The sequence below is a fragment of the Apodemus sylvaticus genome, chromosome 7, assembly GCF_947179515.1.
Source record: "Apodemus sylvaticus chromosome 7, mApoSyl1.1, whole genome shotgun sequence".
NCBI classification, from domain to species: Eukaryota; Metazoa; Chordata; class Mammalia; order Rodentia; family Muridae; genus Apodemus; species Apodemus sylvaticus.
The window spans coordinates 50,818,204-50,845,077 of NC_067478.1; the positions used below are offsets into that span (position 1 = coordinate 50,818,204).

The following is a 26,874-nucleotide window of genomic DNA, read 5'->3' on the forward strand; positions in this document are numbered from 1 at the left end:
AACAAACAGTGTTTCAATAAAGTAGATACTGGATTTATCTTCACAACTATTTATTTTGTTAAATTTTACTACTTCATTAACTTATTAGAATAATAGAAAACATGTTCTAATTGGCCAGCCTACTTTAAACATTCAACCCTTTCAATGAAATTGACTAGTTCTAAAACTGCAAAATCCTTCTTCATCTGAAAACTGATGTTTAGGGCTCGTTGCTGTTTTATGTGCACTGGTGGTCTAACTACATGCATGTCTGTATGAGGGAATCAGATCCCCTGCAACTGGAGTCACAGACAGTTGTGAGCTTCCATGGGGGTACTGGGAATTGAACCCAGGTCCTTTGGAAGAGCTATCAGTACCCCTAACCACTGAGCCATCTCTCCAAGCTCCAATCTGTAGAATTCAAATCACTTCTGTTATAAGCCCTTTTCCCTCATTTAAAACCCAGTTTAAAAGGGATCATTAGGAGAAGTTTTTTTCTTGAAAGACCTGAATTCTAAAGTCTCCTTTAAAAACAAAGACAACTACTGACATATTGGCATCCATTGAATACCTACACTATAAGTAGTTACAATAATAATAGTGTACAAATAGAACCATCCATAAAGTAGGGCTGTTCTAAAATACAGGATTTAGGCAACATGTGCCCAAGGATGCAGGTGGCATGCAAGTTATAGGGACTGCTTTCTAAATCTCTTTTTATACGCAGAGATTAGTGCTGCTTTCAACCTTCATAAGAGACGCTCCTCCTACAGTGGGCAGCAGCTAATGAGCAGAGTCATTGCTGGTCTAGGGGTGGAGGAGTGGGCTCCTATTCTTTGCTAATTAAAGAATTAAGAGACATGGAGCTGGAGAGACGGTTCGGCTGTCAAGAGCACTTATTGCAGGCTCCAGTTTAGGGTCCCAGAACCTATGTGAAATGGCTCAAAATCACCTGTAACTCCAGTTGCAGGTGACCCAATATCCTCTGGCCTTTTTGGGTACCGTCACGCTCATGGGGGCACATAAACGTACACAGGCACACACACACAGAGAAATAAAAGCAAATAAGTATTTTAAAGAAAGGAATTAAAAGGCCGGTAAGAAATCTCAGGGAGTCCCCGATGAGCATCAGTCGGTTCTGAGGAAACAGAAGCCTCCTTCCAGGGTTCTTAGTCTCATTAATAAAATAATTTAAATTTGGACACAAACGGAACCTCAAGCACTAGGGAAACTAGGACTGGCGAGCTGAAGAACCGGAAACCGTCAGGAGGAAGAGAATGAAGCAATGGAGCAGGCATGGAACTCGACCAGAAGGGTAACTTCGGAGAACAAGGAAGCTCAAAGCATTAGTTAGGGAATGTAAAAGCATTCTTGGGCTCTAGCTAGAAAAAATTTACCTGGGTCTGCCTGAACACCTCATGGTGGTTTCTAGGGAATGGCACCCTAGATTCTGGGAAGGAAAATCACATTATATTAAACTGAGTCCACCTTCCTAGGGGTGATCCAGTAGCCAAGTCCCTGACCTATATATCCCACTAGATTAATCGATAAGGGAGGAGACAAGGACAGTCTCCACCTAGAGGTGGATTCCATTATTTACAAAACCTGCTGAGACTAGGTGACAGTGCTCAGCCCTAAATGGGATATCTGTGTCCACTCCCCAGCCCCCAGCTCCGGGAACATTAAAGAAGATGGGTTGGAAAGAATGTAAGAGTCCCGAGAGTGCTCTGAGATGCTGTCTTCTGGACATGTCGCGACAGGTGTATTCATCAGCCCACTGCAATTTTGATTATTTCTACAAAATCAGGCCCAAAAGATGAGGCAATAATATTCCAGCATTAACTGGACTCGGTGGAATACAAACTAACTAAATAAACAACATACAAAGGTCTTGCAATTTCTTACTGTAGTCAAGTTGCACCCCTTCCCTTTTACCTCCATGTCTTTGCCGAAGACGTACTTCATTTCTGAGCTCCAGAATAAGTAGCACAAATTTTAAATTCTGTGAAGTCGGGTGAATGTAGCGTCCTGACTGTTAGGTTCTAACACTTACAGAAACTCAATAAGTGTTGTCTAAATGTCTGTCAGAGGCTAGGAAGCCCGTAAGTTTTGCTAGCATATGCCTATAGGTGAAAAAGTTCTAAAATGTGCAATCCAAGTGCCTTCTATTGACGTGGAATCGGATGTTTGGACTGTAAGAAGTGGCACCGGGTTGGGGGTGGGTGGGTGTAAGTTCCGGCTCAACGTGTAATATTCGACTACAAATCCCAGCGTCCCTTGTAGTGTCCACCCCTTCAGGAGTCGGGTTTCAGGCCTTGGAAAGGCACGTCCTTCCCCCGTTGTATTGTGGGATCTGTAGTTCGACGTGACTTGGCGTTGGCTGTTACCACTCTCCGGCTGCACACATGAGCGTACGTTTTCTTCGGTCCACAGTCTGTGGGGTGCAATGATTATTGAGTTTTCTCTCTCTTCTCATTCTGACAGGGCACCCAGTGTCCAGGGAGCCTAAAGTACTGTTTCCTAGTGTCCAGTTAGGATCGACTCAGGGACTCTACTCCAAATTCAGGTTCAAACATTTTGAGCTAACGTCTGCTCTTTCCTGCCTGGGTGTTCTCGGCATCGAACAGGCGGATTGAGTGAGGCGGGTCAGCTTAGCCACACCGACGGCTGCACACAGTAGGCCCATCACCCTAGCCCGCGACGGGCGGCAGCTAGCCAAGCAGGCAGTGGCAGTGCGCATGCGCATGCGCGGCGCGGCGCGGCGGCGCACTTTCCGCAGCAGAGCAGTCAGCTCCGGCGCTGCGTCCAGACGTCTCCTGTTGGGCCGGTGCTCGGGTCCTTGCTCGGTTCTTGGCCTCCGCTGGCGACCGGCGACCCCTCCGCAGCTCGAGTCCCCGGCCGCCGCAGCGCGCCTGCCTCCGGCCCCCTGTCCCGCGAAGATGGCTGCCGTACGCCGGGCCCGCAGTTATTGCCGCTGCCTGGTGCGCTTCTCCGACCGAGAACTCTGCTAAGCCGCGCTGCAGCAGACGGGCAGGAGTAGACACCGGGCAGCCGCCACCCCTCCGGGAGCCGGGCGCGGGAAGCCCTTCGACTGGGCCGGCCGGCCGCCAGCATGGTAACCGGGAGGGAAGGCAGCGAGGGCCGGGCGATCGGAGCGGGAGGTGGCTCCAGGTGAGGATAGGGTTTGACGGACAGCCAAGGAAAGGCCCGCTTCGGACGCTAAGACTGTCCGAGCTGGGAGTCGGGTCTCAGGTGAGCTGTCCTGGCTTCTACACAAGGGAGGTGGCCCTGGCAAGCGGAGATACTTGTTGATTGCTTCTTTTTCTGGTAGCCCGGCCCATAGATGATTTCGGGAGCTCCAAGTTTGGGACGCGCGCCCCCGAAACGTCAGTGACCCGGGTAGGATATTAGCAGACAGTCCTGGCAAACTGGGCTTGGAGGGATTCCTGCCAAATTTCTTGATAGCGAGGGCCTAAGCCTCTTTGCTGTGCGGACGGACTGCGCTAAGCTCCATGTGTGACAGCCCGGGTCTCAACGGGACTGTTGCGTGGAATATGTAGGCTCTGCAGTGGACTTAAGAAACTAATTTCCGGCTAGGGCTGAATGATTTAAGAATGAAAGATACCAGACTGACTGGGAGAACACACAAGTGACTGTCGTTTTTTACATAAATTGGCTGAACCAGTTTATTTTATGCAAGTTTTATGCACAGAAAACACACTAATTGATTATTCTTCTAAACTTTCAAAAGTTAAAAATCGACTAAATGTAGTGAGATCCCAGTTCCTACTGTCAAATCAAGGTCAACAATAGATTCTATTCTGAGATTGGCATTTTGTATTCAGCTAGGTTTTTTGTTTGTTTGTTTGTTTGTGCCTCCGACTAGGCACTGCCTCCACTAATCCATGGTGTGGATTTTGGTACACCACCAGATCTTCAGTATTACCAGACCTATAAACTGTGATCTGGGATAAACTTTTAATCACAAATGCCATATCTGAAAAGATGACCCAGAATCACTAATTCTCTTTACAGATCTCTCTCTTCTTAAACTAATGTTTTAAAGTGTGTGTGCGCTAGATAGTTTTATGCCAACTTGACACAGACTAGAGTCATCAGAGGGAAGAGCCTCAATTGAGAAGTGCCTCCAAAAGATCAGGCTGCAGGCAAGCCTGTAGGACATTTTCTTAGTTGGTGATTGATGGGGAGGGCCCAGCAGATTGTGGGCGGTGATATCCCTTGACAGGTGGTCCTGGGTTCTATGAATTTAAAGTTGGCTGAGCAGGCTATGCAGGAACAAGTCAGCAAGCAGCACACCTCCATGGCCTCTGCATCAGCTCCTGCATCCACAATCCTACCCTGTTTGTGTTTCTGTCCTGACTTCCTTCAGCGATGAACAGTGATGTAGAAATGTAAGCCAAATAAACCATTTCCTCCCCAAGTTGCTTTTGGTCATGGTGTTTCATCACAGCAATAGTGACCCTAACTAAGACACCATACCATATATGTGCAGGTGCCCACAGAGGCCAGAAGAGAATTCCAGTCCCTTGGTGCTGTTGGACATGAATGCTGGGAACTAAACTCAGGTCCCCTAGAAGACTATCCAGTCCTCAACTGCTAACCATCTCTCCAGCTCACAGAAGTCTCTCCAAAGAAAAGAAGGAGATCACAGTGTAGAGGCTCACACCCAAAATTCCTCCTAGCACTTAAGAGTCTGAGTCAGGAAAATCACTGCAAATTCAAGGCCAGCCTGGGCTACATTATAGAGTTTCTGTTCAACTAGGCTATACACAATGAAACCTTGTTTCAACCAACAAAAACTAATGAGGCTGTTTTTTACCAAAAATCAGGTGGTGTGTTTGGTGTAAAGGTACCAGCTGTGACCGAGATGTATCCTCTGCCTTCAGTGTACTCTTTCTACTGAGGGAGACAAGTAATTTCAATATGAATGTATTTGTAAGGTAACAGAAAACAGCTGGAAAGTGCTGCTGACTTGACCCGTTACCTGAATGTTGAAGTAGGTGCAGCTAAGCACAGAAAAGGGCAATCCAGGCCCAGGAGAGCAAGCAGCACATTGAGTGGCATTGACCCTCCAGACAGGGGCAGATCTTCCAGGCAGACTAGCTTAGTCTGACTGCCCAACAACAGCAAGAAGGCCATCTTTCTAAGAACGAACTCTATGGGACTCAGGTCCTCTCTTATTAGCTATATTTAGGATTTGCATTGATAAATCAGACTCTTAGAAGTATACATCTCCTTGGGATCCATGCATTTCAAAGTTCCTCTCATATTTCCCAGTAGACCAGTTTCGTATTACAACAAAATGCCTGAGATAGTTTATAAAGAGTCCAGTTTTGGCTCATGATCTGGAGGATCAACTCTGGGATCCAAGTGATCTCCTTGGTTTGAGCCTCTGACAAGACAGACATGGTAGGAACTGTTCCCCTCCTGTTAGGCCAAATCCTGTTGGTTCTTTCAACATCTAGGAATGCCAACCTGAGGACCTCTATTTACACAGGGATCTTTTGGGGGAACAGCTGTCCAAGCCCTTTGTCCAAACCCAGACTCCAGACTTAGAACAAATGATTCTTTCCTTTGTGTCTTCACTGGAGTAACTTTACAGAGCACCAAGGCTGGTACTCTGCACCAGCTAGTCAAGTTTTGCAGGCTCCCTGCTTTGAGTCTGGTTGCCAGAGATAAGGTATGAGCAGAGCTTGTTTATGTTACACTTACGTGGTGCAAGTTTGTGTGGTTGCTGTACTCAAAGATGTGTGGTGTTAAAACCTTTTCTCTCCTGGAAATAACTCACAGCCAAAATTTGCTAATATAAAAGTTACTGTCTACTGTTTTTGGAACTAAATAGAATTGCCTTTTTGGCTTTTTTTTTTTTTTTTTTTTGTCTGTGTGTGGGGTGGCAGTGGTATGTATATGTGTTTCCCTGTGGGTGCAGGTACATGCGTGTATGAAACTGTCCATGTACCTTTCTGTACCTGTGTGTAGAGACCAGAGGCAGTAGAATCTATTTGTTATTTCCTAGCTAACTGTCAGGGTCATTTCCCCATTGCCACATTTCTGCTTAGCACAGGTCACACTGAGTGTTGAGCAAGCACCCCTTGCTGATAGTTATTAGCTAACAGACTGAACTAAAGAACTAGGCAATACTTTATTTTCCTGAGGACTCATTTTAGTTACTTAATTTACTGAGACCAAAAGTGATAGTGAATGGAAACATTTTAAGCCCAAAGCTACATACTATTCAGTCCACATGTATTCCACTTTAAGCCACTCCAATGTAAAAGATTGGGTTTATAATAGAGATAAAATAGAAGAGGTGAGTTTGGTTGGGATATAGCTCAGTGGCTCTGGTAGAATACTTGTTTATCAGGTGCGAGGCTCTGGACTCAATTCCTCAGCATTTAAATAGGGAAAAAGAGAAAGGCGGATTTTCTCTTTCTTTTTTCCTTCCTTCTTTCCTTTTTTTAAAAAAAGATTTTATGTATCTATTTATTTATGATATGAATACACTGTAGTTATTTTCAGATACACCAGAAGAGGGAGGGCATCAGATCCTATTACAGATGGTTGTGAGCCACCATGTGGTTGCTGGGAATTGAACTCAGGATCTCTGGAAGAACAGTCAGTGCTCTTAACCACTGAGCCAGCTCCAGCCCCCTTCTTTCCTTTGCTTAAGACAATTCCTTCCCTTGGAACACACTATGTAGACCTAGGTGGCCTTGAACTCAGATGCGGCTTGTCTTTCTCCTGAGTGGAAGTTAAAAGCATGGGATAACTGCCTGGCTGAGAGCATGACCACTACGCCAGAAATCGCCGCTGGATCCACTGGGATTGGAGGCAGCTGATTGTATGCCACCGTGTGGGTGCTGGGAACAGAGCCTGGGCCACCTAGGCCTGCAGAATTGAGTCTACAGAATTATAGAAGTTAAAGCACAAATTTTCTTTTTATCATTTAAATGTATCCAAAGTGAATACCCAGGAAGAAGGAATTATATTTCATTGACATGAAACATCTCAGCCTCCATAACTTGAACTTTGTGCAGTCTTGATCTTCAAAGTGGGTTCCACAAACTCAAGAGTGCGGTATGGGCTAGCAGTTGACTGAGAAGATCACAGAGGGACACTAGTGTTTCCCAGTTTCTGACACTGTCCTGGTTTGTTCTTCTCAGGCAGAAGCGGAGGAAGACTGTCATTCTGATGCTGTCGGAGTAGGTGATGAAGGAAATGAGAGTCTGGCCGAGAGAGACCTGCAGGCACGTGTCTCCAGTTCTGTATTCAATCCTTGCCCCATAGGAGAAGTTGGTCGCAGTTGGGACCTTGTCAGCTCTTAATTGCATGGAATTTTTTGCTCTATGTTTTTTGGTTGGTTTTTGTTTTTCGTTGTTTTGAGACAGAGCCCTGGCTATCCTGGAACTCACTCTGTAGAACAGGCTGGCCTCGACCTCCTACCTCGGCCTCTAAGTGCTGGGATTAAAGATGTGCACCATGGCCTAGTTTGGACTTTGATATTCCCTTTTTTTTTTTTTAAAGATTTATTTATTTATTTTATGTATATGAGTACACTGTAGCAGTCTTCAGACAGACCAGAAGAGGGCATCGAATCCCATCACAGATGGTTGTGAGCCACCATGTGGTTGCTGGGAGTTGAACTCAGTGCATTTGGAAGAGCAGTCAGTGCTCTTAACTGCTGAGCCATCTCTCCAGCCCCCAATATTCTTTATAACATACTTAAACCATATTTTTCTGTAAAAATAGATATCAATAACAGCAGCTATGAATTCGATGTATATATATTAATTTTTTTACATTTGTTTACTTGTGTGTGCAAGTGTGTGTTCGTGTGCTCATGTGTCACAATGCCTGAGGGGAGGTCAGAGTCATTCCTTCCTTGTAGCACATGGGTCTTAGGAATAGAAGTCAGGTCATTAGGCTTGGCAGCAGGTCATTTGACCCACCTAACTGTTGTTTTGGTCCCAGGATATTAATATTTAATAATATTAAATGTAAGCATGATTCAGGACACATAACTATTAATGAACGGGTTTGAGATTTGATCATTTGAAAGTTTAAAGCCTGTTTATAACAAAAGGCACCATAAAGTAGAAAGAAATAGCTAGAACAACTGCTTGTAATGTGAGCAAAGGGTTGGAATCCTCAGTGTATAGATTATGTGCATAAATTAGAGGAATACAAGGCACAGAGGTGAAGGGACAGTTAATGGAAAATATGAACAGTTGCTAAATATTTGAAGAGGTAATAAGTCTCATTAATAATTTAACCACAACTCAATGAATTAATAATTTATTGAATAATGTCCATTTTTGTCTGGACTGTGAAAACACACGTTACACTTGAGATTATAAAGGACCACTATTTTTCTGGAGGATACATGAACAATGTAGATCAAGACTAAAAGTATGTACTCCCTTTTGATACTGTAATTGATCAGGAAATTAAATCTAAGGAAATAACAGGGAAATGAGAAGATGAGATAAATCTAAAAACTTAAACTAAAAAAAAATACTGTAATTAAGCTAATCATGGAACTTACAGCTTTGTACTGCCTGCTTGCTTGGAGCATGTCACTTAGCAGAATGGACGCAGCTAAAGCTCGTGCAGGTCAGGCATGCATTAACATGTTCAAGACTGGGAAGCAGAGCACTGTGCAGAATATTTTAAAGACATCTGAAGACTTTTCTAGAAAGTTAGCCAGAAACAACATCCGTGATTCTATTAGCAGTGGCCGTCCTTTGCAGGAGGAGTACACGGGCTTGAATTCCTCAGGAAGGACGCAGAGAAGTAGAGACGACTCTTCGGGACCCTTCTTGAAAGGCACTTCTAGGGTCAGGGCCTTGGGAGGGGGATGGGAGAGAGCAAAGAAAGAAGCCACTGCTGCCCGCAGTACCAATGGACCTCCTGAGCTGGTCCTGCGGAGGTTCTGAGGATGGACTCCCCTCCCCAAAAGCCAGGTCCTTGGGTGGGAGCAGGGAGGCAGTGTGACCCTGCTGAGCAGTCCCCACACGCTCGATGGCTTGATTGCTTTCAAAAGCTGGGGTAACGATTTCTTCCTTAAAAGCAGTCTACCCCATAGGGGGCTTGGCTTTTTCTGTGTTTTGTATTTAAGTGATCTGTGTTTAAAAGGATTTTCCTTTTGGAGTATAGAATGTTTATTAAAAGAAAGACTTTGCCTGACCTATAGAAATTTTTAGTAGCTTTGTAATACCTACTAGAAGTGCACTGTTAACATATAAATTGTGTCTCTATACCAGGGTTTATAGTCTCAAGTCTAATTAAAATCTAGTTTTCCAGTATTTTTAGATTTTTTTACTATATGGGCAGACTTACTTTTGTCTGGTATTCATTCTTTAAAGTTTTAAGCAGAAAATGATTTTTTTTTTTTTTTGCTTTTTTTTTCTTCATTTGTTTGTTTGGATTTCGAGACAGGGTTTCTCTGTATAGCCCTGGCTATCCTGGAACTCATTCTGTAGAGCAGGTTGGCCTCCAACTCAGAGATCTACCTACCTCAGAAAATGATTTTTTTTTAATTATGTTTATAAGCTATTTGATTGGGGGGGGGGCTATTGTCTGGTCTTTGAATTGTAAGAATGCGTAGTGAGGTAGACACTGAAAACATTGACGAATCACTCCAGAGTTCCCCTGCCTTCTTGTGATGGGTCCTCAAATGTTCTCTGTCACAGGCACAGCTCCAGATGTTCAGAGCTCAGTGGATGTTTGAACTTACCCCGGGTGTAGGTTCCAGTAATGTAGACACTCGGCCTTGCAGAGCAGCAAGAAGCTCTATCCTGAAAGCAGCTGCAGACTCCAGAGGAAGACAGGAACTGGCAAAGGAGGAAAAGTTAAGTGCGGAAGTGCTCTAGTGAATCAACTCTTCTTTTGACACATAGCGAGTTCTGCAGTGTGTTCATCCTCAGTCAGCGCTGATGACAGGGACGTGGTTTGTAAAGTAGAATAATGTTTTCCTGATGTGGGAACGTTTCAGCTGACTCGTATTCCTGCTGACCGGTCCTTTACCTCACCTGTACGTCTAAGTGTTTCGGGAGATATTACTGCTGTGGCTTTGTTGTGATGTCATGAGCAATGTCCCCGTACTCCCGCATTTGAACGCTTGGCCCCTAGTTGGTGACGCTGTTTGGGGAGACGGAGGAAGTATGTCACTGGAGGTGGGCTTCGGGAGTTTAAAGACTCCTGCCATTTCACGTTCGCACTCTGCTTCCTGCTTGCTGTTAAAGATATGAGCCCTCAGCTTCCTGCTCCTTCAGCCTGCCGCCGCAGATGGCAGACCCCGAACCAGGACCCGAATGAACTGTCTTTTATAAGTTCATGGCGTTTGATCGCAGTAACTAATACAAGCCTATTTTACTCTCAATTTGTTGGCACTTCAGTTTCACTTAGTCTTAAAAAGGTGGATGTCAGCAGAAGCCCTAAAGGCAGGGATAAAATGTCCTTCCCTTTTTAAAGAATTTTCTTTTCTTTTCTTTCTTTCTTTCTTTCTTTCTTTCTTTCTTTCTTTCTTTCTTTCTTTCTTTCTTTCAAAGATTTATTTATATATATTTAATATATATGAGTACACTGTAGCTGTCTTCAGACACACCAGAAGAGGGCATCAGATTCTGTTACAGATGAGTTGTGAGCCACCCTATGGTTGCTGAGATTTGAACTCTGGACCTTCGGAAGAGCAGCCAGTGCTCTTAACTGCTGAGCCATCTCTCCAGTGCCCCTTGTTTTTACATTTTAAACTAAACATGTCCTGTTGTATTAGTCATTGCCTTACTCAGGAAAGTTTGTAACTGTTTACACTGGAAGTACTCCGCATGCTAGCTGCTTGCCTGACGCCTGCCATTTCATTTGGTCTTCCTCTTACATATGGGCTGTCGCCATCACATCCAGCAGGGTGTGCCCCGCAGAGTTGTGAGTCTCTACAGGGCAGAGTGTATCAACCTTTCCTTTCATGGCTCACACGTAAGAGCATCTAGGTCCCTAAGATTTTTTTCAGTTTCCCTGAAGTTTTATAGTTTTGCATTTTGCCTTTGAGTTCGTAATTCATTTTGAGTTCTTTTTATGTAAGCTGTGTGGCTTAGATCAAATTCCATTGTTTTACTTTGAATGTATAATTTCTTTTTTTTCTTTTTCTTTTTTCTTTTTTCTTTTGTTTTTGTTTTTATTTTTTTTTTTTTTTGGATTTGGTTTTTTCGAGACAGGGTTTCTCTGTGTAGCCCTGGCTGTCCTGGAACTCACTCTGTAGACCAGGCTAGCCTCAAACTCAGAAATCTACCTGCCTCTGCCTCCCAGAGTGCTGGAATTACAGGCGTGCACCACCACCACCCAGCTGGATGTACAATTTCTACAGCATTGAATGCTAAATTCATGCTATAAATTTACTTTTATTTACGTACTTATTTTTGTATATGGTTTCATGAAACCCAAGCTGCCCTCACTTAAGAATGACCTTGGACTTCTGATCCTGCTGTCTCGCCTCTACAGGGCTACCCTGTGGCTTGTCCCATCACGCCTCTGTAGGGCTAGCCTGGGCTTGTGCCGTCACACCTGGCTTGTTCACTTACCGTACAGATTTTCAAAAGAGTTTTTTCACCTTCTTATTTTACAGGCTCGAGAACTCTTCCTGAAGGCAGTAGAGGAAGAACAAAATGGAGCTCTCTATGAAGGTAAAAGCTCTGCTTCTGAACTGCAACTCTTTGTTAGTGATCAATATTTTCTTTTTGTACTGGAATGTATTTGGTATAGGACATTTTCCTCCTACTATTTGAAATAGCTTTTTAAGTAGTATATGCCTGAGACTGGAAGACTGTTGCAGACTTAAGGCCAGGTTGTTCAACATAGAGTTCCAGCCAGCCATGGTTACATAGTAAAGACTTGTTCTCACAAAGGTAATTAAAATAACAAATGTATATAATTTGTTTTCAAAATACATTGCAGGGTAGTATTATATTTGTAGGATGAGTAAGATACATTTTCTATATTTAGTTTTGTATTGGTGATTCATTAATGAAGATCATATTGTGTTCTTTTCACATGTGTAAATAGTTCAGATGAATGAGCTACAATAGATGAAATCAGAGAATTCATAGGCCCTCTTTCTAAGCCTGACTTTAAGTTTTACCAAAGGCAAGTGCTTCAGCTTCTGCCTCTGTAAACCTGATAGAAATGGGTTAGTGGTGGAGTCCTTGCCTGCCCTGTGCAGTTCATGGCCTAGGTTCTGCCCCCAGCCAGGAGTGGGGTAGAGAACATACCCATAAACAGTGGTTGGACTCTGCAAAGGGCTGTAATCGATAGTAAGGGTTTTCTCCTTTTTTCTGGTGGTAATTATAGTAATTAAAATGTTTGAAAAAGCAGGAAAAAATGTTTGAGATTGAGTCCTTTGAAAACACATGGAAAATAACATTATTTGAAGTTACTGTATTTATTTGGAAGTTTCTTCTACTGGTATTTTTATTCACATTTTAAGTATCTAATTGGTCAAGGCCCTTGTGTAAGTGTACATTAGTTTGTGGGGATCCCACGTGAAGTCAGTGCACGGTAGTCTGCTCAGGATGCAGAGGATGCAGAAAACATGACAGAACACAGCACGTTGGCTGGGTGGGGGTTGTGCACACCTGTAGTCCGAACACTCAGGAGAAAGAGGCAGATGGATTTCTGTGAGTTCAAGGTTAGCTTGGTCTACAGAGAGAGTTCCAGGATAGCCAGGGCTGTTATACAGAGAAACCCTGTCCCACAAAACCAAGCCAAACCAAACAAAAAACAGCGCCCCCCTCTAAATCCCCCAAACACCCCAAAACAACAACACAAACTATCAAGTCTCATATTAAGTGTCTATGACCTGTCAGCTTTGAGAAGGCGGGCACCTGCGCAGCGTGGTTTGCAGATGTTTTTGTTCAGTTTGCGTGTTTGAAGTATTCAGCTGTTCATAAAGTCTACTATCCACAGTTAAGAGAGAAATGTATGCCATAGCTAATTAACTTTACCTCTTCTTCTAGCCATCAAGTTCTACCGTAGGGCTATGCAGCTAGTACCTGATATTGAGTTCAAGATCACTTATACCCGGTCTCCAGATGGCGATGGCGTTGGGAGCAGCTAGTGCGTATCAAACTTGACAGACAGTAATGTGTAAAGTTTGTAAGTTAAGCACATTGCTGTTCTAACTCTTACCCTGCTAAGAAGGCAGCACTATTCTGTTAGTCACATTTAATGTGTCCGTATTTATAAGTAGACTTACTTAATTAGAGACATTTTAAGATTTACATTTTAAATAGATATAACAAACAAGATAATAAAAGTTTGTAAAATTAAATTGATGGTTATTGAAAAGAATAAATTAAAGAACATATTTCAACTTTTCGAAAATTTGAAGTGGAAAGTACTAAAATGCAGTTACGCTAGTTGACAAATATGTTACTAATGCTCGAAGTTGGGTGGTGGGCATGCAGAACTTCATCACACTAGCCTCTGTGTGTTTGAATCTTTCAGACATGTCAAAAAGGCATCTTGTTAGGAAAATGCTAAGCTATAGTGAGTTCTTTCTCCCAGGGTATCTAGAATTAGCATTATCAAACCTCTACACTAGCGCTGCCTAAAAGCATAGGTGCAAGGCATGAACAAGCATTGAGAGAACTCGTGCTCCACTGTACCTGACAGCATGACAGAGCAGGAGCAGTGATGGCTTCAACAGAAAGAAGATTAATAGTATATTTCAAAGCCAGTGTGTTTTCAAGACAGTTATAAATTGTTTTGGCCTAATTTCTCCCCAGAGCCCAAGTTGATGGCATGAGAAGGAAAGCTGTTTGTGCCCAAGAGGAAATAAATGCTGGACTTAAAGTGGGAAATCCCAGGCCTAAGGATGCAGCTTAGTTGGTACAGTGCTTGCCTGGCGTGCTCAAAGCACCGTGCTCACCAAATAGGGTTGGACAGTGTGAAGTCGTCCAGTGAACCATTTGGGCTTAGCTACCTAGATGTGAACCTTAGTCATTTATTTTTCTCACTAACTCATGAACTCGCCACAAATAAACTAATTAAAACTCAGCACCTGAGCCTAAAAATCCTAAGCCTTTGGATAATGACCACAGTGTTTTCATTTGGAAAACTTGGTTTAGACTTTGCAACAAGTCAGGGTACACATTAGCACATCTTTTAAAAGTAATAAGAAAGTTGGGTTTTTAGATTGTCTTTCTAGAGCAGTTTTGAAGGTGCTGTGAAAACCAGTTTTTAAGCTGTCTGCTCCGATGGTCTGATGCATTCCATTTATTCCCGCCCTCTTGGTTGCAGCATTGAAGATAACGAGGACGCCAGCAAGATGGCCGACCTCTTGTCGTACTTCCAGCAGCAGCTCACACTGCAGGAGTCTGTGCTCAAACTCTGTCAGCCTGAGCTGGAGACCAGTCAGACTCACATATCAGGTGTGGCTCCTCGCTGTCCTCCCTCAGAAAGCCTTGAACCTTGGGGTAACCTAGATGACGGTGATCTAATTATAATAGAAATAGCTATAGATATAAATGTGTGCTATTCAGAATCTGAAACAACAGACCTGGGCATGCAGGTGTTTGGGACACCGTACTTTTTTCAGTGAAGGCCTTTGGAAGCTGGAGGAACTCTAGTGCCACTGTGCACATCAGCCAGAGTGTGCAGTGGTCCTGAAGAGGCCAAATGGTCAGGAGTTAGCATGTTCATATATTAAGTATTGTTTGTTTATGGGAGAACTGTTTCAAATTTTCTTAAATAAAATAGCTTTAGTGTTAAATATAGAATCACATCATTTTTCATATTGATTTTAATATATCTTGATAATAAAATAATTATCCGGGGGAAAATGGCTCTTTCGCTTTAACTCTATGCTAAAAAGTGAAGACTCCCCTGCGTTGTTGGAGCCATTGTTCACTGCTGGCCAGTTACTGCACTCTGCCAGTGTCTCTGAGCTGTACCAGGCCTCAGTTTACGGTTCCTGAGATGCACACGACAGTAAGAGTAAGGGGGTGACTGAGGATGGTTTTCAGATGCACACTCACACTAAAGTAAGGGGGTGACTGAGGATGGTTTTCAGATGCACACTCGCAGTTAAGAGTAAGGGGGTGACTGAGGATGGTTTTCAGATGCACACTCGCAGTTAAGAGTAAGGGGGTGACTGAGGATGGTTTTCAGATGCACACTCACACCAAAGTAAGGGGGTGACTGAGGATGGTTTTCAGATGCGCACTCGCAGTTAAGAGTAAGGGGGTGACTGAGGATGGTTTTCAGATGCACACTCGCAGTTAAGAGTAAGGGGGTGACTGAGGATGGTTTTCAGATGCACACTCACACTAAAGTAAGGGGGTGACTGAGGATGGTTTTCAGATGCACACTCGCAGTAAGAGTAAGGGGGTGACTGAGGATGGTTTTCAGATGCACACTCGCAGTAAGAGTAAGGGGGTGACTGAGGATGGTCTTCAGATGCACACGCGCAGTAAGAGTAAGGGGGGTGACTGAGGATGGTTTTCAGATGCACACTCACACTAAAGTAAGGGGGTGACTGAGGATGGTTTTCAGATGCACACTCGCAGTAAAAGGGGGTGACTGAGGATGGTTTTCAGATGCACACTCACACTAAAGTAAGGGGGTGACTGAGGATGGTCTTCAGATGCACACGTGCAGTAAGAGTAAGGGGGGTGACTGAGGATGGTTTTCAGATGCACACTCACACTAAAGTAAGGGGGTGACTGAGGATGGTTTTCAGATGCACACTCGCAGTTAAGAGTAAGGGGGTGACTGAGGATGGTTTTCAGATGCACACTCGCAGTTAAGAGTAAGGGGGTGACTGAGGATGGTCTTCAGATGCACACGCGCAGTAAGAGTAAGGGGGTGAATGAGGATGGTTTTCAGATGCACACTCGCAGTTAAGAGTAAGGGAGTGACTGAGGATGGTTTTCTGTTGCAGTGCTGCCTATGGAGGTGCTGATGTACATCTTCCGATGGGTGGTGTCAAGTGACTTGGACCTCAGATCGTTAGAACAGTTGTCACTGGTGTGCAGAGGATTCTATATCTGTGCCAGGTACTGGTTTTTAGAAATGACTCAGGCAGTGAAGTAAAAGACGATAGCCTTTTGTCAATTAAAAATCAAACCCCAAAAACTTGATGTTCTGAGTAAAAGCTTAAATAGAAAATTTGCAAAGATGTACTTAATGTGTTTTTCTCAAATAATAGCACTTGAAAGGTTAGAATGTGCTAGATTCCCAGGGTATAGTACACGGCCAGGCAAATATAGGCACACTGACTGCTTCCACAGTTCCCATGACGGTTCAGTTGATGTAAAAGAAAGAACACATTCACAGTGTTTGTATAGTAGCTCTTAACCCAGTAGGAATTAATTATTTAACTTTAGATTTACTGGAGTTTTGTTTTGACCCCTTAAATAAACTGCTGTATACTTTAAAAATGTTGCAGTTCCGTGTGAAATCACTTATAACTGTTCCCCCATAGGTTCTCATATAAAACAGGGAGTCCTTATCATCTAGAAATTTTTTTATAACTGTAGTTCTTAAAATTCAAACGCATTATTTAAAAAATAGTCCAATTATCTAGAATTTTACATAACCTATTTGAATTATTCAGAGCCTGGGTTTTAGTAATTCTGTGTTAGTCTGTTGCACAAATACCCATCGAATAGTTACTAGAGTGCTGCCAACCCTTCAGAACTTGTGAGTCTCTACCACTCCACTAGTTACACATGGGGAGAAGTGACAGTGTGATTTAAAAAAGGTGACATTTCAGGAATGAAACCTAACACATCATCATAAAAGGAATATTTGTTAAAAGAAGAATCTTTGGGGGAGGAGAAATGGATCTGGGGTTAAGGACACTTGCAGCTATTTCTTTTGAGAGCTGTTTAGTTTCTTGCTCCAGTTTTTTGATTTTGTCAGATGTCTAACAGGTAAAGATGTTTTCTATTCTGTTCATACTTTACGGAATGATGGTGCCTTTGTTATAAAGAAGCTTTTTAGTTTCACGAAGTCACATTTACCAATTGTTGGTCCTTTATTTTTTTAAGTAACATTTTTAAAAAATTTTTTAAATTTCAAGTGAATTGGTATTTTGCCTGGATGTATATCTGTGTGATGATGTCAGATTTCCTGGAACTGGAGTTACAGACAGCTGTGAGCTGCCATGTGGCTGCTGGGAATTAAACCAGGGAAGCCAGTGTTCTTAACTGCTGAGCCATGTCTCTAGCCCTGAGTTTTCGGTTTGTACTGCGCTGGTCGTGTTGAGAAAGCCCTGTCCTGTGTCTGTACCTTGAAGTGTATTCTGAGCTTTCTCCTCTATCAGATCCAGGGCATCAGATCCTACTTGATTGCGGTCCTTGGTCCATTTGGAGTTGACTTTTGTGCTGGGTGAGAGATGAGGATGTCCCTTCATTCTTCTACATGTAGCTGTCATAGGATCCAGTTTGACTAGCACCGTTTGTTGAAGGGGCTGTCTTTTAGCCAATGGAATTTAATAATTTTTTTTTTGCATCTTATGATGTGTGTGTGTGTGCGCACACACACACACACACACACACACACACACTCGTCTCCACAGATTCTCAGGCCTGAAATTGAACAGGATCCTTCCTCCATCCTTTTCCACCTTACATATTGAGACAGGGTCAGTCTAGAGCATAGAACTTAGCTGATTGTGCTGGTTTGCCTAGCGAGTGTGCAGTGGGACTGCTGTGTCTCCTCAGGGATGAGTGTGTCAGTTATGTGTGGCAGCCATGTCCACCCAGTATCGTGGATGCTGGGAACCAGCCCCAGCCTCCCAGGAGAACCACGTCCACACTGCCCCTCACTGACCACCTCCTCAGCATCCTGTTTTCACTGTTGCTGCTGCCCTTGAAGTGTATTTCCAGTTAGCCTTTCCTCTACTTCTGCTCCTGTTCAGACTTAGCCTGTTTCTCCTGGTCTCAGAAATTCAGCGATATTCTGCATGGTCTTGCTTCCACTCAGGGACCCATAGAACTTTTTCTCTGTAAACCACCAGAGGGGGAAAAATGTGTATTTATTGTTTATAGTGTGATGTTTTAAAATATATTTGCATTGTGGAATGCAGCTCACAACAGCCTGTAACTCCATCTCTAAGATCTGATGCCCTCCTTTGGCCTCTGAGAGCACTGACACACCTGGCATACATACCCACAGACACACCTGACACACATATACACATATACACACACCTAGTATATAAGCACACAGGTACCCTACACACACACACACACACACACACACACACTTGCACACACAAATGAAACTAAATGCTTTAAAAATTGTTTTTCAAAAAGGTATATACCCAGTAGTAGGATTGCTAGACCATATGCTAAGTATGTTTTTAATGTCTCTGGGGGCCTCTGCTCCAGTTTCAGTGGCGGCTGGACTAATGCACCCCAAGGACATATAGTCCCTTTCTCCCCGTAGTTGCTAACATTTGCCATGTTTTTCTTTAGTGAGGTGATAGTTTTCAAAAGTCATTGTTAACGTTCTTTAGTTGTGTATTTGTATGTGTGGGTGTGCGAATACCACATGGGTAGCGTTCAGAGGGCAGTTGCCAGAGCCAGTCCTCTGTCCAGGCTTTCTGCCTGGGAGCTGGAAAGTTAGTCCTCTTGTGTGCAAGGCGATTATGGATATGGGAGGATTTATGTTGTCATTATTCTCTGGGTAGTCTAGGCCCTTTCCCCTCTCGTCTCATTTTTAGAGTATTTATTGCACGTTTGTATTAACATTTATTTACCATGAAAGCTACAAAAATCATCTTTTTAAAAATTTTTAATTTGTTTATTTATTTATTTATATGAGTACACTGAGGCTGTCTTTAGACACAGAAGAGGGCATTGAATCCCATTACAGATGGTTGTGAGGCACCATGCAGTTGCAGGACCTCTGAAAGAGCAGTCAGTGCTCTTAACTACTGAGTCATCTCTTCAGCCCACAAAATTTATCTTTTTTGTCTCTCCTCCCCCCCACTACCCAGAGTTTCTCTGTATAGCTCTGGCTGTCCTGGAACTTACTCTGTAGACCAGGCTGGCCTCAAACTCAGAAATCCACCTGCCTAGTGTCTCATGAAGCAGTTACACAGCTGTGCAGTGGGCACAGGCTCATGTGTCCTCAGGTTCCACTGGGACTGTGGTAGTCTCTGCCATAGTCTTCATTGTGTGAGGTGTAGAGGGGACTGTCCTTGAGTCCTTCATGACAAGTACAAGTGATACCAAGAACTATGATGTCTGTAGCCTTGGTGTCAGAATCCAATTTTTGGAGCTATGTGGTGGGATGTAGTCTTGCCTAGCTCCCGTGGGATAAAATCAAGTTGAAGGTGGGGTCTGTGGCATCAGTAACTCCAGATATGTGATGCAAAAGCCATCTTCTCTGTCAGGGACAATTTTGAATGGCTCTGAGTCTTGGACCTCTGACGGTCACTTTTCTGGAGTTGTAGGAGCCAGATCTCAGGGGACAAGTCCAGCAGCTTGGTCCCATGCACATGGGCCTTGTGGTGCATGTGTAGGAAAGAGTTGGGTCTGTGACACTGGTATCCGTACTCTTGCCGATGCAAAATATGGTGGCTACACTAGATCCTATGGGCTGAGTGTTCATGGTTCTGGGGACTGTGGTTTTGATATCTGCTATTCTGAAACTGCAGAATATGGATAAAATGTTCCTCGGCTGTGTGGGGCAAGCATTGGTAGTCAGAGTCTGGAACAGCAGGGCATGAATAAGATGGGCTTGGCACTGCCAAAGCTTTCTGCTGCATCCTTAGCTACAGTACTAAGGTTGTAGACTAGGGAGAGACCTTTCCTAGTTTCTTTGGGGCCAGGTGTATGTTTTTGCAGGTTTGGGATACTGATAGCTGAGTTTCTAGAGCTGCAGGCATAGTTGGGACCTGTGGTTGTGCTCTGTCACTTACAAAATGTGTGAGATAGACAAAAAGTTACTTGGTGGATGGTTTCAAAGGCCTTAGGTCAGTTGGCTCTGTTGCTTTGGAGGCTATAGAAAGACAGAATTTAATGCTTTGGAGCATGTGGCTTGCACCGCTGCAGACTTGATGGTAGCTGGGAAGGAGGGGTAAGAAACCAGCGTCCTGTTAATCTTTTCAAGGGCACGCCGCAATGCCTCAACTGCTCTGGCAGCCTCTGCCTTGCACCATTCTGTCCCTCCCATAGCACTGGAAACTGAGGGTCAAGCTGTAAGCACACAGCCTTGGGGCATTGTAGGCTGGAAGCGGATCAGGGTTCTTGCCAGGTTCTGAGAGGCAGTGGTGATGGAGCTGGGATTTTGGCACTCATAGTTAGCCTCAAGACAACAGGCTGGAGAGGAAACCTCACTCCACTCCCAAGAGCGCAGATGGCTTCAGGAAGTGGAACTCTCGTAGTTAGTTGTATCATAGAGCTGCTGGAAATGTCTGGGCCCTTCCTATCTTCTGGTGGACAGCCATGGGTGAAGCTGGGATTGTATAAGTAGCTGCAGTGTCAAGGGCAGGGGCAAGGACACCCTCCTGATGTCCCTTGGATAAAATGCAAACAGGACCCAAGCTTGTGGCAATGCCATCCGATGATCTGATAATGCTGAGTGCCCGTGAGTTCTGAACAAGCTTTTTACATTTATCGATGCTATGCTTTCTTACTTAGAGACCCTGAAATATGGCGCCTGGCTTGTTTGAAAGTGTGGGGCAGAAGCTGTATGAAACTTGTCCCATACTCGTCCTGGAGAGAGATGTTTTTAGAACGGCCCCGTGTTCGGTTTGATGGTAAGTTGGACTCAAAAACTCAGGAATTATCATGATCTACAATGGGACTTTTGATAAAACACAGTTTTCATTTTTTGTAATGGACCTAAGTGCATATGAACATAACTGAGGGAGGCAGCACTTAAAATGGAGCAGGATGTGCTACATGATTATAACTTAAATTTTATTTATATACTTTAAATCAACTTGTTCTTTTTACAGGAGTGTATATCAGTAAAACAACATATATTCGCCAGGGAGAGCAGTCTCTTGATGGTTTCTATAGAGCCTGGCACCAAGTGGAATATTACAGGTACAACTGTTGTAAACTGAGTGAGTGGAAAATTCTCAAGTATCTTAGTTTTTGGACTGTTTTCTGTTGCTTATGATTTATCCACAACAAGGTCCTCAGTATTTTTTATCTAATATTATGACAGGAACCACACTCAAAAGCCTAAAGGTTATTTATAGATTTTATAATCCCTCCAGCCCCTGGTAACCGTCCTGAGCCCCCAGGTGGTGGTGTCCTAGTGGTGACATACGAGGCTTGTTCAGCACATGGGTCTGTGGCTGAGAAAGAAGTAGGGTAGTGTTAGTCACTGTGTATAGTTATTGGGTCTTACTTTCGTCGGTCATTAATTAGTGTCCCAGGAAACCACAGACCTTTAAGGGACAACATGAACGGTTTATTTGGTGAGTGAAATGAAAGGCTAGCAGACCCCAGGAGTTACAGGCCTCAGCTCTCCCTTGTAGACTGCCTCAGGCCTGGTTGCTTTCCTGTCTTGTCCGTGCTTTGCTGATGGTCTCAGACTGGGTTTCACAGCTACAGCTAAGTGTAGAAACTGCAAACTAAGAACATGTTTTGTACGGTGTGTGGTGGTGTTTGATGTTTCTTCTTATGTAGATACATAAGGTTCTTTCCTGATGGCCACGTGATGATGTTGACAACACCCGAGGAGCCTCCATCCATTGTTCCCCGTTTAAGGACCAGGAACACCAGGTAGTGTTTCTATATGGCCTTCTAGCTAGTCCACATTTTCATATTTAACCTAAGGCAGTGCTTTTATGCTTAAAATGTATGTTATAAAGAACAGTAACGGGGCTAGGGGAAGGCTCTAGAAGCCTGGTCTGTGCAGCCTCTTTCTAATCCCAGGACTGTTTGCAGGCAAGTGGAGGAAGTGGTGCTGTTACTCAGTTTTCTAGGTTGCACAAAGAAGTATAACCTGTTGATTTAAGGTGTGTTTATTTTTAGAACGGATGCGATTCTGCTGGGCCATTACCGCTTGTCACAAGATGCAGACAATCAGACCAAAGTATTTGCTGTAATAACTAAGAAAAAAGAAGAAGTGAGTATGCACTGTGGAGCCGAGCTGTTCTTATCACAGGGGCTCCTCTACCCATTCCCAGCTAGGAAAAATAGAAGACACTCTGACGTTTCTGCCACTTTATGTAGATCAGCGTGTTTGTGTTTCCAGAAGCTATTCTAGGGTCCTTAACGCAGGAATGCAGTACCAGGATCTCCTACATCTGACTCCTCTGTCTCTAACCAGGGGTCCTGCTGCCACCTCTGCTGCTTACACAGGCTGCTCTTCTACCAGGAGACTTTTGCAGAGAGAGCACTTTATTGGAAAAAGCTTCCCTCTTCTGTGTTTGTGAAGAAAGAATAAATGCCCAGTAACTGTGATTACTAATATATAGCATAGTCTTCAGTGCTCTAAATGCCCAGTAACTGTGATTACTAATATATAGCATAGTCTTCAGTGCTCTAAATGCCCAGTAACTGTGATTACTAATATATAGCATAGTCTTCAGTGCTCTAAATGCCCAGTAACTGTGATTACTAATATATAGCATAGTCTTCAGTGCTCTAAATGCCCAGGAACTGTGATTACTAATATATAGCATAGTCTTCAGTGCTCTAAACGCCCAGTAACTGTGATTACTAATATATAGCATAGTCTTCAGTGCTCTAAATGCCCAGTAACTGTGATTACTAATATATAGCATAGTCTTCAGTGCTCTAAATGCCCAGTAACTGTGATTACTAATATATAGCATAGTCTTCAGTGCTCTAAATGCCCAGTAACTGTGATTACTAATATATAGCATAGTCCTTGGTGCTCTAAATGCCCAGTAACTGTGATTACTAATATATAGCATAGTCTTCAGTGCTCTAAATGCCCAGTAACTGTGATTACTAATATATATCATATTCTTCAGTGCTCTAAATGCCCAGTAACTGTGATTACTAATATATAGCATAGTCTTCGGTGCTCTAAATGCCCAGTAACTGTGATTACTAATATATATCATAGTCTTCAGTGCTCTAAATTCTTGGTGAAGAGCTAATTTTTTTGCAACTTTCTCTAAATTCTTTGTCTACTCCTGGTTCAAAGACAGTAAACACCTGTCACATCAGTTGGGCAGTAGTTAGAGCAAGCACTTGTCTGTTGTCCACATAAGTAGTGAGTTTTGTGGGTTCCCTTTCTCTCCCTGTTGTCACACAGTGGAACAGTGCAGGGTTTTATCTGTGAGTGATGTTGTGACACCGTGGCACTGGCTTTCCCGCCTCCCCTGATAGGTTCCCGCAATGCTGTAGTGCAGCAGACTGAGGAATTCCCATGTGGCATGTCAGTATCCTTCTATAAGGAAACCAGTCACAGTGTTCACAATGTGCAAGAGTACAGTTTAGAGTGAAATCCATTACACCTGCTCGTCTGTGACTGTTTTGCTGTTGTTGTAAAACATGAGTTGTACTCTACACTTTATATATAAATGTATAGGAAAAAAAGATAAGGTCTTTCTGTGCAACCTGACTGGCCTGGAACTTGCTATGTAGACACGGTAGTCCTCACTCCCAGAGATCTACCTGTCTCTGCCAGTACTGAGAATAAAGGCTCAAGCTGCCAGGATCTGCCCGTCCTTGGCAGTACTCAGATTTAAGATGCGAGCTGTCAAGCCTCACTCCAGGCTTTCTTTGGTAGTCACCAAAGGAGAAAAAAAGTTTTATTTCTGAAACTTCTAGATAACATTAGCTAACTTGCTGGTGGGGAACAAACGTGGTATTTTACCTACAGCTTCTTCGAACACTCACAGATTTATTTACATGTGGTACTCTGGGTGACCTGCAGTGTGTAACGATTAGATTATTTGCAATGTGTCTCTTACATCATACATTCCTATAACAGTTATCCTAGCTCACGAATCTTTTCTCTACAGAAGCCACTTGACCATAAATACAGGTATTTTCGTCGTGTTCCTGTCCAAGAGGCAGATCATAGCTTCCATGTGGGACTGCAGCTGTGCTCCAGTGGCCACCAGAGGTTCAACAAACTCATCTGGGTCCATCACTCTTGCCACATCACTTACAGGTAGGTGAATGCAGCGAAGAATGCTCCACAGTTAAGGCCGCTTGTGGGTTTCCCAGAGGACCCAGGTTCAGTTTCCAGCACCCATGTGTTAACTCACAACTGTGTGGAACTCCAGTCCCAGGCTTTCATAGGCACAAGGCACACATGTGCTGTACAGACGTGTGTAGGTAAAATAACCATGTACAATTTTAAAAGAAACTTAAAAGGAATGCCAAGACTAGTATAAAAGTAGACTTTTATGCTACCCCTCCCCCCCCAAAAAAAAGATAGATTGAGCATGAGTGAGGAGGAGGAGGAGGAGGAGGAGGAGGAGGAGGAGGAGGAGCCGGAGGAGCCTTGGCAGCCCTGCCCGGCCACACCTCAGGAGGGATAGTGAAGAGCACTCGCTTGCAGGAGGGAGCCATTGCTCGCTCGCTCGCTTGCACCCACTCAGAGGCCAAGGGGGCGCTCTGTCCTAGGCTGAGGTCTCTGTAGGCTGGAGATCCATTCTTGGGAATTATACAGTCATTTTAAAAATTATATCTACAAAATTATGTCTGTTCTTAAAATGGTGCTCAGTGTAGCCCAAAACCAAATGTATTAGGTAGGTGATACCCTAAAAGTCTTTTTAAAACAATTTTATTGGTTATTTTGTTTATTTACATTTCAAATATTATCCCCCTTCCTGGTTTCCCCTTCGAAACTCCCTCCATCCCACCCCGAAGCCCCTGCCTTCACGAGGCTGTTCCCTGCCCACCCACCCACCCGCTCCTGCCTCCCATGTAAAACTCTTGATTCTGTTTGGTAGGGTTTATTCTGTATTAGGTAATTAATTAAGAGCATTTAAAAAGAGCAATACAGAAGAAAGAGTTTAGAAGACAGCAGAGACAGGAACCACGTGACTGTCAGCAGGTGGTTAGCTTGAAGGAAGACTGGTACTCTGGGCTCTCCATGCAGGAGAATCCAGAGTTCTGAGAGGGACGTTTCGAAGCAGGCTCCCAGTCCGCTCTGCACTCTTGACTGCGGGGTAGTGCTCTCCATCACATTGCCACCTTGTGAATGACTTCAGCACTCATGTGGAGGCTCTGCCTACCAAGCAGGGCTCACAGCCCAGGCCTTCCCTTCTCCACTTAGTCTGTGATCTGATGCACAGAGTTTCCAGAGTAAAACCCAGAAAGAGAAGGAAGCCACAGTTTGCACTTGCCCCAGTAGGAAGTGAGAATAGCTTTTCTGGAGAAGGAAAGTTCTCCAGAGCAGGTGTTGACTGCAGTCTTTGTAGGAGTCAACGGTCCCTTGGTTTTCTGCTTTGGTTGGTGTCTCCCGGCAGTGTGTAATGCGGCTGTGGTTAGCATAGTTAGTGACCCCTCAGCATGCACACGCTTACACATTGATCCAATACTAGATCATTAGTTCTGTTGTAATGTAGGACTTTTTTTTTTTTTTTGAAACAGTTTAACAAGGGTTACAGATTGTAGTCTTTAACTTGGGAATTCTCTTAGGAATATGTTGGAAGTCATAATGAAGAATAACACATTATTTTAGTTGTCAAACATCAGAAACAACCTAAATTTCCAAAAGAATAATTATTAAGTTATGATACAAGCAGGAGTCATAATATTATGCAGCCAATAAATATAGTTTCTGAAGGAAGTTCTTAAATGTTTTACACTGTGGCTCCACTGTTTAGACTTTAAGTTCACACTGTACAAGCATACTAGGATTTTGAATAAATTGGAACTTCCTCATTCTGGTGTTTTGCACTTTGATTCTAGATCAACTGGTGAGACTGCAGTGAGTGCGTTTGAGATCGACAAGATGTACACGCCCTTGTTCTTCGCCAGAGTGAGGAGTTATACTGCGTTCTCAGAAAGACCTCTGTAGAGCCTCGCCAGCGTGTCACTGCTGCATGAGCAGAGAGGCATAGAGTACCTAAGTTATATGTACATATACATACATGTATATATACATGCGTATATACATACATGGAGTTGGAACTTTTAAGTTGTTGGAATTCCTTTAAGAAGAGTATAAATTATTATTTTTTATTTAAAAGGATAGTTGATTCCTGGGGTACTTTGTTTTGAAATTAGAAGTTGTTGAGAAAACTTTTGTTGTAATAAATCTTAATGTAGAGTTTAAATCATGTTTTCAAGCAGGTTTCTGAGCAGATCTGTCTCGTACACTGCCCTGTGCCTGAGCACCCTCATACTCACATACGTCAGGGAGCACACTGGATAGTATTTATTCCTGCATGACTGAGAATGTAAAACCTGTTATGGATTTGTCTGAAACTGTTCAATAAAGATCATAAATAAATGTTTCTTTCAAGGAAATCTATGTGGATGGCCTTTAACAGTATGAGAGTATTTAATGGATGGTCCTTGGATAGCCAGCGGAGGCACAAGGAACACCACCTCAGCCGCCATTGGCCTTACCTTTGACCCCAATTCTTGGGAACCCTAGTCTCATCTAGGCAACATACACAGCACACATACATACATTCATGCAAACACTCATCTACATAAAAACAAACTGAAGAAATCTAAAAACAAAGTTGCTTTCTCTATAAAGGAAATATCCTGATAGAAACCAACCTGAGGTTGAAGGAAGGGGTTTATTTAAGTGAATAATGTAGATAGATCTATCATCAGATAGATGTAATAAATCTACAGAAAGTCAGACAGTCAGTTCAGACATTCTTTCTGCTCTCCCTTCCACAATGTTTCCTGAACTTGGCCAATTCCTTTAAAACCCTGATTCCAATGCTTTGTGGTTGTG

At 43.4% G+C, this 26,874-nt stretch overlaps 2 protein-coding genes across 3 annotated transcripts in view; one reads left to right on the plus strand and one right to left on the minus strand.

The window, feature by feature from the left end:
* Positions 1-2,636, minus strand: part of Cilk1 (ciliogenesis associated kinase 1) — a 60,237-nt gene extending 57,601 nt beyond the window's left edge. The window contains exon 1 of the mRNA XM_052187771.1: positions 1,915-2,636. The gene's annotated coding sequence lies outside the window, so the exon portion shown is untranslated. The remainder of the gene's footprint in view (positions 1-1,914) is intronic.
* On the plus strand, positions 2,366-26,429 carry Fbxo9 (F-box protein 9). 2 transcript variants are annotated; one of them, XM_052187772.1, is made up of 13 exons: positions 2,366-2,390; positions 7,164-7,253; positions 9,699-9,849; positions 11,619-11,678; positions 13,008-13,107; positions 14,293-14,423; positions 15,935-16,049; positions 20,649-20,767; positions 20,969-21,059; positions 21,651-21,746; positions 21,999-22,092; positions 23,966-24,117; positions 25,869-26,429. In XM_052187772.1, exons 1-13 carry the CDS (start codon positions 2,385-2,387, stop codon positions 25,975-25,977), a joined length of 1,314 nt encoding a protein of 437 aa, XP_052043732.1. In that variant the 5' UTR covers positions 2,366-2,384; the 3' UTR covers positions 25,978-26,429. The 2 variants fall into 2 exon arrangements, with proteins under 2 accessions (XP_052043732.1, XP_052043733.1); XM_052187773.1 differs by lacking the exon at positions 2,366-2,390 and adding an exon at positions 2,769-3,094.
* Positions 26,430-26,874: the final 445 nt, after the last annotated feature.